The sequence below is a fragment of the Gavia stellata genome, chromosome 1, assembly GCF_030936135.1.
Source record: "Gavia stellata isolate bGavSte3 chromosome 1, bGavSte3.hap2, whole genome shotgun sequence".
In the NCBI taxonomy this organism is placed as follows: Eukaryota; Metazoa; Chordata; class Aves; order Gaviiformes; family Gaviidae; genus Gavia; species Gavia stellata.
In genome coordinates this window covers 68,170,004-68,184,842 of record NC_082594.1, presented here as the reverse complement: position 1 = coordinate 68,184,842, position 14,839 = coordinate 68,170,004, and the positions used below count along the sequence as shown (strand labels likewise).

Genomic DNA, 14,839 nt, shown 5'->3' with positions numbered 1-14,839 from the left:
ACATTTGTTTAAAGTCTTAATTATTGGCCTCTGCAATTTCAGATGTGTAGCTTAAGTAACACCAGATCTTAGCCTCTTTTCTTAGCCTGAAAACAGCTCATGTGATTACAGCCTCAGTTACAGTTTCTGACACTGTCTGAAAAAGATGTGCTTGCAGAAGTTGTGGCTGTGACATGACCACCATAATGTGCTGAACTGTCTTTGTGAGAAGAATGAGCTTTACTAGCGTTTTAATTGTAGAATACTTCTCTTTGAAGGCTTCATGTGCTGCTTCCCATCAGTGCAAGACTGTTTAATCAGATGATAGTTTTTAATTTACTATTGCTAGTCTCAGAATTATGAAGACATACTGTCTGTTTATTAACTGAAGTATGATAAAGTGATGTGACGGAAGGTGGTAGCTGCGGTCTGTTCACATGGGTTGGATAAACTTGTGTGGAATTAACAGATGAAATTTCCTACTGTGGAATATGACTATGGAATGCTTCCAGAACATAGATAAGTCTGTTTTACCCTTTTAAAATTCCAAGTAAACACTTATATCCAAACAATTTATTTTTTTAGGATTTAATTTTAGCCTTTTTAAATCTAATCCAATGGCCTTTTGGACAAGCACATCTTCTTTGCAACCTGATAGTAAAGGTATTTACATACTGCACTGAATGTGTGATAAAAACACTTTAGCAGGCATGGTCAGTAACCCAACTGTGGCAAAGCAGTTGGCTCAGTATTCCTTATAATTAACATGCATGCTGAAGAAGAGTACTTAAAATTGTGTGTCTGACTACTGTGTTTGTCCTATTGGAGAATGTCTCTAGCCCTTAGTACGTTAATATGAGCTAGCAGAATGGATGGCCTTGTTAAGCTTTTGGCTTCTGTTTGCCTTATTTTCTGAGGGCATCTGCCTTGCACTTCTCCGTCACAGTTTTACTGAACATGCACACTGGATCTCTAAAATCTCCTTTTTCTAAAGAAATTAAATTCTCCTGTTATTTTTAGAGAATACATCTTAGTACCTAAGGTCTTCCACTTCAGTGAAATATGCTTGAAGATCTCAAGACAGGTTATCCAGTAAAACACTTGAATGTATTTAGCCTCTCTGTTAGAAATGTTTAATTCTGTTTCCTGATTATCAATATGTTAACTACTGCACTTTTAAAAACAAGGAGTGCACAGAAATAAGAACGCCAACTCCTTAGCTAGTGCTTATGTGTATATACTTCACATATAATATGAAGTCCACCTTAGCTGGTCAGAAAACTTTTGCTGAGTGTAACCAATTTGTTTACATTCAGAACCTGTAACCAAAACTGTTACAGCTTATAGTTTGATTATATGTCACTATATGATGTTACCAACAGTGTTTCTTGCAAGTGTGCTTGCTGTAAGCATACTCAACTTAGTTCAACAGCGTTTTAATTTTAAAAAGCAAATTTTTATTCTAGTCTGCGCCAGACAGTCTTCTAATGTTAATGTCTTACATTGTTTAAAAATGTCAAAATGTCAATCCAAACACCATTTTCCCAAAATTGTATTTCTAAAGAAACTGTTCTTATTTAAACACTGTACTCTGAATGTTCTGTATATAAGATATGAAGTCAACTGTTCTGTGTTTTTTAGGCATCCCTGTACATGGAGTTTATTAACAATTCAGGTTTTTTTCATCATTGGATGTCCATAATGTGAAGTGGTTAACCATTCTGGGCCAATACATACATGCAAGAACTTTTGCGACCTGAAATTGGTCCTGTTTTTATAATTAGGGATGTGTGAGGGCGTGTGTGTATTTAAAATAAACAAACAAAATATTGCAGACTGTTCTTCACTTCTACTTTTCGGATAACTAGGATATGATTATATACTTAGTGATTTATTTAGTTGATGATTGTCTTCATTGTAGCTTTTTGGTGGCTTTGTTTTGAGCTCTTGACTTAATAGCAAATGACTTTGAGAAGTCCTTTCTAAAGTAGGTTATCAAGCCTATCCAATGCAAATAATAATCTGAGGCTTTCTCATGGGGAATGTCTTTCAGGAGCAGCTTCTGAGTTGTGCTAGAGCAACATTCAAAAGATATTTAACCATATCGTAGTTCTGCATCTCCATGCAAAAGTACTTTAAGTGTTTATCAGGTCAGGTTATGACCTTTTTATAAGTGCTTTACAAGTCTGAATCAAAGTGAAATCAATTGCATGTTACTGTATCAGTTACATGCATTAAGGTTTAAACTCTGGTGCTTTTCTCTCATATCCAGAAGATATTCACTGCTATACGCATGAGAAAAAAATATCAATGTTGTGACTAGCTAGATATTTAGGCCCACCTGGTCTTAATATGAATTGAAACAAAAGCAAAAATACAATATACCAGTGAAAAGAACTGTTGTGCATGGTACTGTTCTTTATTTTGTTCCTTCCATATACTAACAATGTTTTGCGTGGATTTTTCCCCTGAGTAGAAAGTTCTATTAACACAAAACCAATAGTCTTTTAAGAATATGTTGTATGTATGCACGCATGGCTCTTTGTTTTCATGGCTGCCTGTGAAGATATATTTAAGCTGTTTGCAGCATTTTTGAATAAGAGAAGTTAACTTTCTTGTGGGAAAGATGAATAGAAACTGACTTAACTGAACCAGTGAACATCTTGCTTAGTCTTAAATTCGGAGGGCAAATACATGTTGTAATCTTAATCTTTGTTGTTGAACCCTTTTGTCACTTTGAGTGAACGTTTGGAACACTAGACTCTTAATCCACTGTTTGATTGATCAGCTTCGTGGAGAACTTTACCTATGGATTAATCTGAAGTGACTTTTTAATGTATTTTTCATATTCAGCTACTTTATGCAAAAGCTACTGGAAGAGACTTGTATGATAACTCTTTGGGAATACTGTCTGTTGAATATAATGGACCATATCCTCTGTTGCCAGGGTCTTCTAGCTAGCTTTATACTGCTCAGATTAAAGGAAGCTCACACTTTAACCATCTACTTGACTGACTTTGGAAGCTCTTTTTTTGTTGAAGATATATTTTTGAAAATTCTCTAATCCTAAGGAAAGCTATTTTTTGCTGTAACCTTTAATGGCTGTAAGACTAAATACTCCACACTTAAACCACTGTGGTGAACTTTGTGCAGACTTGCTCAGTCCAATTGAGACACTTGCTTGACTAATCTGAGTGAATAGAATACATGCTAATATGCAGGGTATCTATGTACCTTGATAACACGGTACTAGATGTACTCCTAATTCTTAAATCATCTAGGGTTAGTGAGGTTTTTTGCATATGATTCTGAGAAAATATATGAAAACATCTATAGCCTGCTGTCATGAATTCAGATATTTGCTGTTCAAGAGTTTTATCCTACATTTACTTTATACAGGCTCAGAAGAGCTATTGCGATCTAAAAAAAAAGTGAGCAAAAAGGATTACTCTGCAAGACTCTATGTGCTGGTAATGGGTTTGAGCTACAGTCTGGTATATAAATGCCTGAAATGATTAACTTCTAATCAAAGGGAGAGTGAATTGGGGCAAAGGCTGGAGAGGGAACACTGAAAGATGAGTTAAATTTGAACTAGAACTTTGGATTTTGCTTTTACTCTACTATTCTTTATATTGCTCTTAATCTGCTGGAAGATACTAGTGGGAAAACTACTTTTTAAAAGCAAATTTCTTTCATTTGTGTCAGAGGATCAAGGGGTATGTCTATAAACATTACACTTCTCTGCTGTTCTTGTCTCCTCTTGCAGTAATGAATACTGAATTGCATGAGCAGGGAAATCAGTATTCCTCAGGAACTGAGTAGTAGTCTAGTTCATAGCTGAAGCTTTAGGTTCCCATTGGCTACATTGTGCCACAAACTTATCAGATATTTTCTAATGGAAAGACCAGTGAGCTTTTGAGAGCACCCTTCAAATTCTGCTGACTGGTTTAACTCAAACCTGGAGAATGTTAACGAATAGGTTGACTTACTAAAACAATCAAATTGTTTTTGGAAACAGCTGATATGTGGTTATTGATGTACTTATGGGGTAATTCTTATAAATTGTTAATAAATTTGATTCTCTCATACCTTTACCCTCAAACTCCTCCTCTCAAAACAACGCTAAAACCCAACCCAAACAAATGAAACCCCAATCAAACAATATAAAACTGGTATTATTACTCTTTGCTTCCATTCTCTCATAATAAACTCAAACTTTGTTCTTGTAGCCATATGTTTTTCTGCAGTTTGCTCTAGGCTGTGCTTTCAGCTTTAACCTTTGATTATGCACTGTTTTTTCAATGCAAATGGAATGTTGGAGGGGAGAGGAGAAAAAGCTATATAATAAAATTGATAGTGGTATTTGTCCGTGCTGGAAAAGCTACTTAAATAGGCTGAAAGCAGTATCTTCAACAAGATGGAACTAAAAATCACTTTACTTTTATAACAATAAAAGTTTCAGCAATGGCCATTATGGTAAATTGGGATTAGCTAATAAAAAGCTCCGATTTCCCGTAGGTAATCTGAAATAAGTTCTATTCAGTTGCTGTTCAGTATTTTCTAGAACTTAAAGCACTTTTAAGCAATTCAATAGGACATATTGCTGTAAACAACTTCACTTTCTTTTTCAGGCCTAAGGTTTGCCCCTCTACCTCTAGATGACACCTATACCCATCTTCTCTATACTCATTTTTTTTATATGAGGGCTTAATTAAATATTCCTTGTAACAATATAAAGATGCAGGCTTGTTTCTGTTCTGATACTTGAATTTCAAAGGCAATAGAACAGGATATAGTTGGGCATGCAGGTTAGAATTTCTTTTTAACAGAATGCTCTGTCCTAGCATCCTGTAACTTTACTTTTTGTTTCCTGGGGATCAATAGAAAATATGTAGGCTCCAAATGTATTTCTGACTGCCTTAGAATTAATGCAGTTCTGTAATAGTGGCAATGTGGGGTTAATGGTATTCCCTGGTCTGAAATTTTTCAGTTTTAATGCTTTGTTTAATTTCTGTAAAAAGCTGAGAAGACGACAATGTCCGAAGATGATCTTCCATCTGATGATGTTATAATAGTTTACGAGCTAACACCTACGCCTGAACAGAGAGCTCTTGCTGGCTTTCTCAAGCTACCTTCAACATTCTTCTGTTACAAGAATAAGCCTGGATATGTGAGTGATGAGGATGATGGTAAGGAGCGCCAAAGTTGATCTTTGTGTTGCCTTTCTGTGGGGAAAGGTTGTAATACACTGCACTGGTGCGGCCCCACTTCAAGCACTGCGTGCAGTTTTGGGTACCTCAGACAAGAAGGATATCAAACTATTTGTGTGTCCAGAGGAGGGTGCCCAAGATGGTGAAAGGCCTTGCCGGCCAGACTTACAAGTCGTGGCTGAGGTTCCTTGGTTAGTTCAGCTTGGAGAAGAGAAGTCTGAGGGGTGACCTCATTGCAGTCTACAACTCCCTCAAGGGGGTCAGCAGAGGAAGAGGAGGTGCTGATCTCCTCTCTCTGGTGACCAGTGATAGTACATGAGGAAATAGGATGAAGCTGCGTGGGGGGAAGTTCAGATTGGACATTAGGAAAAGGTTCTTCATAGAGAGGGTGGTTGGTCACTGGAACAGGTTCCCTACAGCAGTGGTCACGGCACCAAGCCTGTCAGAGTTCAAGGAGCGTCTGGACAACACTTTTAGTCATATGGTTTAGTTTTAGGTAGTCCTGTGAGGAGCAGGGACTTGGTGATCCTTATGGGTCCCTTCCAACTTGAGATATTCTATGATTCTATGAATACTATCAGAACCACTAGATACTTCAATATTTTTGGTTGGACTGATGGGAAATAGTCCTGTCATCTTCCTTATGTCCAGAGATGTACACTCAGGTCTTAAAGACGGAATAGTACAATGGAGACCCAGGAATGATTAAAGGGAATTTGTGTTGGTGTCTTATGGGTGTTGACACCCATTACCAATGCAGTTGGCTAGGTAAGGCTAAATAATCTAAATGTTTGAGCCTAGTCTCATCTGAGCAAGACGCTTACTTCTGTAACTATATCAAATCTTACTGCATGCAACTAAATTACTCTTAATTTACTCAGCAGCAAATATGTTAAATGGAAGTTCTGAAGCATTGTATTCAACAGAAAATGGGAGAAGACAAACCCCCTCCTACAAATATCTGAGCTTGCTAGTTTTTATATAAAGATCTTCAGTCTTCCTTCCCAATTCTGTTCAGTGGTATTCTTAATAAAATCACTCAATAAGAAATGTGTTTTCTGAAAACAGAACCTGTGCCACACATCCGTAACAATCTAGGCTGAGAAAAGTGTCAATAGCACACTGAAGCACATGTATGCAAAATAGGAAGTGAAAGCTTACTCACTGACCTGTGGAACTCTTAAAACGTGAGGAAAAATTATGCATGCTTGCTATGCTTGTGAGTCAGAAGGGCTTTGCAGACTTCTCTGTACTTAGAGGATGCCTGAGAACTTACGCTTGTTTCCTGCTGTATTTAAGACGAAGACTATGAAACAGCTGTTAAGAAACTTAATGGAAGACTGTATCCCAGCGATTCAGAAGAGAAAAAGAAATTGCAAGATCCTGTAAAAGGTGTGTCTTAAAACACAATACTTATGTTTCAGTATATAAGAAATTTTAAGCTCTAAATCTGAAGGACACTTGGGCACTGAGGTTAATTTTATGTTTCCCGAGATAGTTTTTAGAAGCACTGACACTGGGAGCAGAAAAGCTGCATCTCAAAATACAGCTTTAAGCTCAGTATGTTGAACTGTTAGTTAGCAGTAAAGTGGTACCTGAATGAGAAACGTACATTTCAGGTGGCCTCTGAGCTAGAACATCAAAGTGTTTTCCTATGTTGAGCCCCATCTTCTAAATATGAAGAATTCATCTTGGGATGATACTGTACAAGACAAAAGTTGTCTACATCTGTGAATACTTAACTACTTCTGCAGATTAGTTTAAATTCAGCTTATGAATTAATATTGTTAAATTAAAAAAAAAGATATTTGGTCTTTAAACTAAAAAATACAGGTGTAGAAGATTGAATTTATTGCTTCTTTTTTTGTCTACTTTGGCTGTGCCTCAGACTTCAGTGTTGTGTAACTGAAAATCTGGGTAGATACTTCTGGAAGTGAAGTTTGGGGGTTTTTTGAGGATATGTGCTAGAAAGGTGATATATATTGAGCCATCTGAAATATGAGCAATTGTCAAAGGAAGCTAGTAGTAGTAGCAGCTGCAAGATTGAACTCTTCATCATTGCATGGAAATTCCCTGATAGCAGTAGAAAATAAAGTATGATGAATTTCCAGTTCTAGTCACCCCGAGTGGAGTTAAGTTAGTCTTCACTTCCACTGTTTGAACAGTAATGCTGTTGGAAAAACTTTTGAAGTCTTACTTCAAGTTGCTCTGGCTATCATGAGGTTATTTTATAATGTAGGTGCCAAAGAATACTTCAGTATTTAGCTGCCTTCCCAGCTATTTTCCACTAATTTTTATTCTTTGCAGTAGGCAAAAGTGAATTTGACAATGAAAGAGAATGTGTTACTGCTTGGGAAAAGAAACCAATTACTGCAGACAAGGCTATAGCAGAAACTCTGCAGGTTCCTTCTACATCTGTCTGTGGTGTCAGCAGTGATACTGAGGATGACAGTCCAGAAGACTTTCAGACAGAAGTTAAAATTCAAGAAAAGAAAGTAAGAACTAAATCTTTACTAAACTTTTTGTCATTAAACTTGTACAATTACTTCATATACGTGTCAGACTTTACATAGTTCTCACCTTGTGAGAACTAAAACAACCAGTGGTGAAAAACTATTTGACTTTTGTGGCTGTGCCTCGAGTCTTTTCCAACACTGAAACGAAAGCTTAGATCTTGAGTTCCTTGGGAAGAGAAAGGAGAACTTGCGTGAAGTTCTCATAAACTGCTTTGGCTAGTAAAGTCACTCCTAATGTGTATATATAAGGACTAATTGATTGCAGAAAGTAATAGTAGTTTTTGAAAGCATACTACTTCAAAGATACTTCAGTCTCTTGTCAAGTTAATGTCCAATGCGTGTTAAGTGTAATGAAAAACTTTAAAAGCTTACAACAACGATTTTTCTTGGTATTCTTTTTTTCTGAAATGACTGTTCTTAGTCTCCTGAGGAGATGGCTTGAATACTAGGTTCTTCTAGCTTATTTGCTCATTACTTTACTTTTTTATTACTCTCAGGAGAATGAGGTTACCAGTTCAACTGACTTAGTCTGTACCAGTAAAGAAGTAGTACCTACTCCATCAACCAGTGAGGTGACAGTATTTGTCCAGTCAGTTACCAACAATGAAGAACCAGATTCCACCACAGAAACTGTGCATGTATCACAGACTTTATCAGGAGCTGATGACAAACCTGTAGACTTGTCAACTAAAAAAAGTGATTTGGACTGTTCAGACTCCATACAAGGTAAGGTCAGAGGTATGTCCTGTTTTTTTGCACGTACTTAAACTAATCTACAGAAAAGCATACTTATCTAATGTAGCTGCTGCCTTGCAGAGAGGTAGTACCAATACTGAATTGCAAGCACGAGTACTGATCTAGTAAAAATGTGACTGGGAATTAAAATAATTGTATGCATCAAATTCTGGTGTGTTCAAATAGCACTACTACAGAGCAATGCCTGTGTCTGTTGTATAATTTATATATGATGCACTTTCTCTCATTAGTTTAGTGTTAAATACCAAGTGAATACACTAGAGCTCTGTGGGTCTGCACATAAGTAGCACGCTGAAACTATATCACGCTGTCTTGAGCCTTTTTTTAAACTGTAATAAATGACTGTCATTATGACAAGCGGCATGCAAACTTTAAATTTATTGGAAGGGAAAAATACCGTAAAAAAAAAACCAGTTCAGTTTATTTTTGCGGCTACATAACATTAAACGCATTTTCTTTTAAGAAAGGCAGAGAAAAACCTTTGACTTTCTCCTCTTATTTGACAGCAAACAGAATCATCTCATTTGGCTTCAGCAATACTGCGGGCTTGTCATTTGCAGATCTGGCTTCCAAAAACTCTGGAGACTTTGCTTTTGGCTTAAAAGGTGAGTTAAACTAGTCCAAGACAGACACTCAGCTGGACTTCTGCTTCATACAATATACTTTTCTGTGCACCAAATTACTACTGATTTATCAGTTAACAACAGGTTTTTTGCAAGTTTTTGTCCGGAAGAAACAATTACACGAAGCTTAAAATGTAAATATCTTAATTGTAGATAAAAACTTCAAATGGGCGAATACAGGAGCAGCTGTGTTTGGAGAGATGGCCTGTAAAGCAGATGAAGAAGAAGGTGGTAGTGATGATGAGGTGGTACATAGTGATGATATCCACTTTGAGCCAATTGTGTCCTTACCAGAGGTAAGGGGACTTCTGGTATATAAAACAACATTAAGATAAGCGTGTCTGCTAACACAGCAAATTTTTTTAAAATGCTTTGCTTAACTAACTGTGCTTTCTGCATTGTGTGCTTTGTTCTGTATTTCTTGCACTGCCTATGTAGAAACGCCTGCTGTTTTAAATCCTAGTACAGCTTAGCCTTGGGGAAGTGTCTGGTGCATCAGTTAAAAATATTCCACGTTTATTTCATTATACCTTGACTGAGTGTTGATCAGGTGCAAATTTGTACATGTAACTTGTAAAAGCTAAAACTGATTCATTATAGCACAGCTGAAAACAAAGGGAGGGAAATGAATAATTGTTAGTGCTAATACAACTCAGCTGTGGCTTTGTAGCCATGACTTGTAGATTCATTTCTCTGCAAGCCATGCCAACTTAAATTTTTACTTTAAGCTAGGCAAGAGATTTCTAGAATCACTAAGCAATAAAAATGTAGTACAGTTAACCTCACCTGAAGGCTAAGGGAACTAACTTTGTTAGTTTGAAAATAAACTGTTTTTCAGAAGTAGGAGAACCTTCAATGTTGAAGGTGGACTTATAACTTACTGAGTGAGGCTTCACGCAGTTGTTCATGTCTTGGTTTGGTATTTAGCCTTAGTGTGCCTAATAACCATTTTAAACTTTTCTCATGTTATATCATCTGGCTTTCCTATAAACCATTATAATTTAATTATAGATTAGTATAATCATAAAGCAAGACAAATAGAGCACAAATGAAGAGTATGCAGCATTCTTTAACTTGAACAGCAAATCTGATGTAGTTTGTAACATGCCTTGAGCCACCTTCTTCAAAATTTTGTATGCCTTTGCTCATATGTGTGTCATATTACGACTTCTGTGGTTTTCTTTCTTCCCTTACTTGCGGCTTCTCTTCTTCAGTCTCATTTCTCCCTCCACAAATAGTGACTCCACAAATAGTTGTTTATCACGTATTTCTCCAGTAGTTTTCACATAGTTCTCTCAAGTGTTCCTTGTCTTCAGAAGATGTGTTAACTAAAGGAGGTTAGGGCCCTGTAATGTGCATACATAAAGCAAGGAGGAGATACTGCTGTCAGGTGTCAGTTGGTGTTTATTCTGTTCAAATGCAAACAGTAAGTTCTTCAACAATGTTCAAAAGGTAACACCTGGAATGGTAATAGTACTATGTCTTCATTTCTCAGTGTGCACATCATTCAGCAAACCAGAAACTTTCCTGGGAAACTTGCCAGAACACTTGATAGTGATGGTTTTTTTAAGAAAAAAAACTCACAAAAAACCCCACCAAAAAAAAACGAACAAAAAAACCACCCCCAAAGCAAAAACCAACACCCACCAAAACCTATATGCAGTATGGCAAAGTAGTAGTGCAGTGCTGTAATTTAATCTCAAACAGTGGAATTTGTTGGGCTCTTAAATTCTGAAAAGGCTAGATGTTTTACTCATTTTGGTGTGTGATGAATACGGTGTTGGAGAAAGGAACACATTGAATAATTTTCCATTGTAATATGTCAGAATCATCATAATGTATGTAAAACTATTAATATTGTTGGTGACAGCAGCTGTCTGGGAAATCACAGGTACTCCACTGTGCTGTTTTTTAGGTGGAGGTAAAATCTGGAGAAGAAGATGAAGAAATCCTCTTCAAAGAGAGGGCAAAACTTTACAGATGGGACAGAGATGCTACTCAGTGGAAGGAGCGTGGTGTTGGAGAGATAAAGATCCTCTTCCACACACAGAAGAAATACTATAGAGTCCTCATGAGAAGGGACCAAGTTCTTAAAGTCTGTGCAAACCATGTCATTACCAAAGAAATGAACTTAGTACCCTCTGATACATCCAACAATGCTTTAATTTGGACAGCCACAGATTATGCTGGTGAGTTTCTTGGGTGTGTTTTGTTTTTTTCTAGGTGGTCTGTAGTTTCTGTGGCTTTGTTTTACCCTGGAGATTAAGTAAGATGAAAGCTATTTGTTTCTGACTATACTGAATAGAACTAAAGAAACCTGTTCTCGGATTTGTTTTCAGATGGTGAAGTAAAAGTGGAACAACTTGCGGTCAGATTTAAAAGCCAAGAAATGGCTAATTCTTTCAAGAGGAGGTTTGAAGAATGCCAGCTAAGCTTGTCAGAACTACAGAAGGGACACTTATCTCTGGCAGCAGGACTGTCAAAGGACACTAACCCTGTAGTGTATTTTGAAGTTTCTGCTGATGATGAACCTTTAGGACATATAACGATGGAGCTGTTTTCAAATATTGTCCCTCGAACAGCTGAAAATTTCAGGGCCCTGTGCACAGGAGAGAAAGGATTTGGATTCAAGAACTCCAGCTTTCACAGAATAGTCACTGACTTTGTGTGTCAGGTAAGCATAACAGGAAGACTTTTCATTGAGAGAGCATGAAATGCATCGTGAGTAACAATGGTACTTCAAAAAATCTGTTATAGAGGATAGCACGTTCTGGATGGCAGCATGAATCCAGTGTACAGGATACTCTCATCTGCCCTCTCCCTACAAGGAGATGAGAAATGGTGCAAGCAGCACATGGTGCCCTAAGCCAAATGCTTTTTACCTGTGTCTGCCAGCTGCCTGATGATTTAGTGTTACGTAGTGCTGCCATGTTAGTGTGGAAGAAAAAACAGGGATAGAGATCTCCTCTTACAACGGACAAGGGGCCTGTTGCTGAACAGGAACACCAAGGGAAGTAGGGGTTCCCAGAACTACCATTCAGCCTTCTCTCTCTACAGAGAGGAACTTCTGTATGCTCACCTGCTAAGAATACTTACTTTCCAGACTTCTTTTTTGTTTTAAAGTACACTTTGTCTTTCAGATAACATGCACTTTAAAACTGATATTCCAAATATGTTAGATGTTCAAGTTGCCATCTAAAAGAATTCTTCTAGATCTCATTATCATGCAGTTGCCTGTTCCTTAAAATACTCAATTTTTTCACCCAGAGTACCAGCCTGCAGTGCATCTGAACCCCCATGTAGGCAGTGTTGGTTTTAAAAGTCTGTGAGTATTTGGTAGGACTAGCAAGTTCTTCATAAATGCTGAAGGCTTAGGAGATTGATCATAGCTCAGATAAACCTTTCCTTTACTAAAATTCTCATCAATAATTCAATGAGTTTTGGTGACTTGTAACAGGCAGAATGAACCACTACACTAATGCTCCTGCATGTCACTACATCCCTGAAGACAAGACATGACCTTCTACAAACTCAGAAGTAGACAGTAATATATGAATGGCTTGTCACCAGAATAAAAAAATTATCCAGTCTCTTGATTAGGTATTGCCTGTGTCTGAAGTATGCCCTTTTTGGCTCTTTTGTTTAAAACTTTGTGCCTTTCTGATAAGGAAAGCAGCATTGCTCATTTAGGGTTTAAGCTTGTTTCAGGGTATTCCGTATCCTATAAGGAGCAGACTTTGTTCAAACAGCTAACTGCAGCGTGCACATGCTGACAAAAAGTGAGCTTTTGTCACATGAAATTAGTATTCTAAGTTTGCTCTGCTTGGCCCGAACTTTCTCTGGGTACAGTGAGAAGCTTTTCGATGAGAATAAAGGCTTTCCTTCAAAGATAGGATAACCTATACTGTCACCTTTATGTGTATAGTCAAATAATAGGGGGCCAGAAGTTTGCTGCCTTGCAGAAAGACAAAAGACACTGCTCAGTCACAGCAGCTGCTCTCCTAAACAAGCAGTAATGTGGCAAAAGCTGCTGCCTTTTTCTTGCAAAAGCAAGAAATCACTGATCATTGGTACCTTAACCTTTTCCAGGTGATCAATTCTGTGCCGACAGGGACTAAGCAAGGACAGGCCTTCAATGAGATAATGCAGGTCCCAGCTGTCAGGGTGAAGTGATGCAGTGAGCAGGCTGTGGGAAAGACAGGCCTAGAGGAGTCGTCACCATGTAAAGCAGAAAGATAAAATGCTGTGTTCAGAATAAACAAGGGATAAACTTTCCACTACTGCTTCTGTTACCATGAACAAAGCTGCTGAAGCTGGGAAGCCTTGTGTCTAAGTAAATACAGTACTTGTGAAAACTAAGAATTTCTTCCAAAACGAAGTCTTTACTGTTGAAAGGGAATATAATTGTGCTGTTGGTCCATGTTTGGGACTTGTAAGTTAATGTTGTGCCCTTTTTTTTTTAAAGGGAGGTGATATAACTAACCATGATGGAACAGGTGGACGGTCAATTTATGGAACAGCATTTGAAGATGAGAATTTTGAAGTGAAACACACTGGTCCTGGATTGTTGTCAATGGCAAACAAGGGCAGGGATACGAATAATTCTCAGTTCTTCATAACACTTAAAAAAGCAGAACACTTGGACTTCAAGCATGTCGTATTTGGGTTTGTGAAAGATGGAATGGATGTTGTGAAAAAGATTGAATCCTTTGGTTCTCCTAAAGGGCTAGTAAATGGAAGAATTGTCATTACAGACTGTGGGCAAATATAGAATTATTACTTTGAGTATACAGATGTTCTAGCAGTATAAATCAGTATTTAGATGTTATTGACTAATTATTTCAACTTCTTAAAATGGACACTTCTGATGTATAAATGTAAAATTACAGCTTATAGTTGGGTTTTTTATGTGTTCTAATTGATTTTTCGCATGTTGAATAAAGTTCAGACACTGGCATATTTCAGGTGTATTTGTGTTATCCTGACATATTTGTATTAAATGTCCAATTTTAAAAATTAAATCTTAGTCTTGTTAAAATAAATCTCTTGTCTTCACTCTGGTTTGTTTAAAAAAAACAACTTGAATAATTTGGCTTCCTGCTCTCCAATCTCTATTTCGAATATGCAAACTGTAGGTGCTAATTGCTGGTCAGTGAACTGAAGGCCTTTGAGACTTCCTGTTTTGATGTGCAGAGAGCAAGTGGAGGGAGGTAGCAGGTAGATGCTGGTTTGTGCTGTCTGAAGGCTCTGCATAGCACTTCAGTGCTTGAAAGCTAGAGAATACTTCTTAAATGTTTTGATATTTTGCTAGAGAAGTGTGCCTACTTTTTTTTGTACATAGAATATTTCTAAATGACTTCGTTTAGTGAAAGCCATCTACTTGACAGTGAGATGTTTTGTGAAATGCTGTAGTATAACCCACATCTTCTCTGTATGTTTATTAGCTCCATCTCCTATAGCAGACTTCTCTGACCTCTCCGCACAACTGAATTACTATAGCTTGCGTATGACAGGGTCATTTTAAAACTTTGTCTCAATAGTGCATATGCATGAATAAATGTGGGGTTTTTTTAACTTCTGCTCTATAGCTCAGTACTGGCATTATCAAGGTTTTTTTTCAAGGTAACTAATTTGGCATTATGATCTGTTAGTTGGAAATATGTAACTTATATATTCAGCTTTAAGCTATTTTAGAAGGATAGTGGGAGTGCTTTTTCCCTAAAGCTCCTACGAAAGCGTTAGATTGTAAAACACT

General features: G+C 37.3%; 1 protein-coding gene across 1 annotated transcript in view; it reads left to right on the top strand.

The window, feature by feature from the left end:
- The window catches only part of RGPD4 (RANBP2 like and GRIP domain containing 4), a 33,570-nt gene extending 19,453 nt beyond the window's left edge, over positions 1-14,117 (top strand). The window contains exons 22-31 of the mRNA XM_059821522.1: positions 565-642; positions 5,001-5,168; positions 6,489-6,581; positions 7,497-7,684; positions 8,203-8,431; positions 8,968-9,066; positions 9,238-9,380; positions 11,000-11,273; positions 11,424-11,758; positions 13,550-14,117. Of these exons, the coding sequence (XP_059677505.1) occupies positions 565-642; positions 5,001-5,168; positions 6,489-6,581; positions 7,497-7,684; positions 8,203-8,431; positions 8,968-9,066; positions 9,238-9,380; positions 11,000-11,273; positions 11,424-11,758; positions 13,550-13,855 (1,913 nt within the window). The 3' untranslated portion in view covers positions 13,856-14,117. The remainder of the gene's footprint in view (positions 1-564; positions 643-5,000; positions 5,169-6,488; positions 6,582-7,496; positions 7,685-8,202; positions 8,432-8,967; positions 9,067-9,237; positions 9,381-10,999; positions 11,274-11,423; positions 11,759-13,549) is intronic.
- The last annotated feature ends 722 nt before the right edge of the window (positions 14,118-14,839 follow it).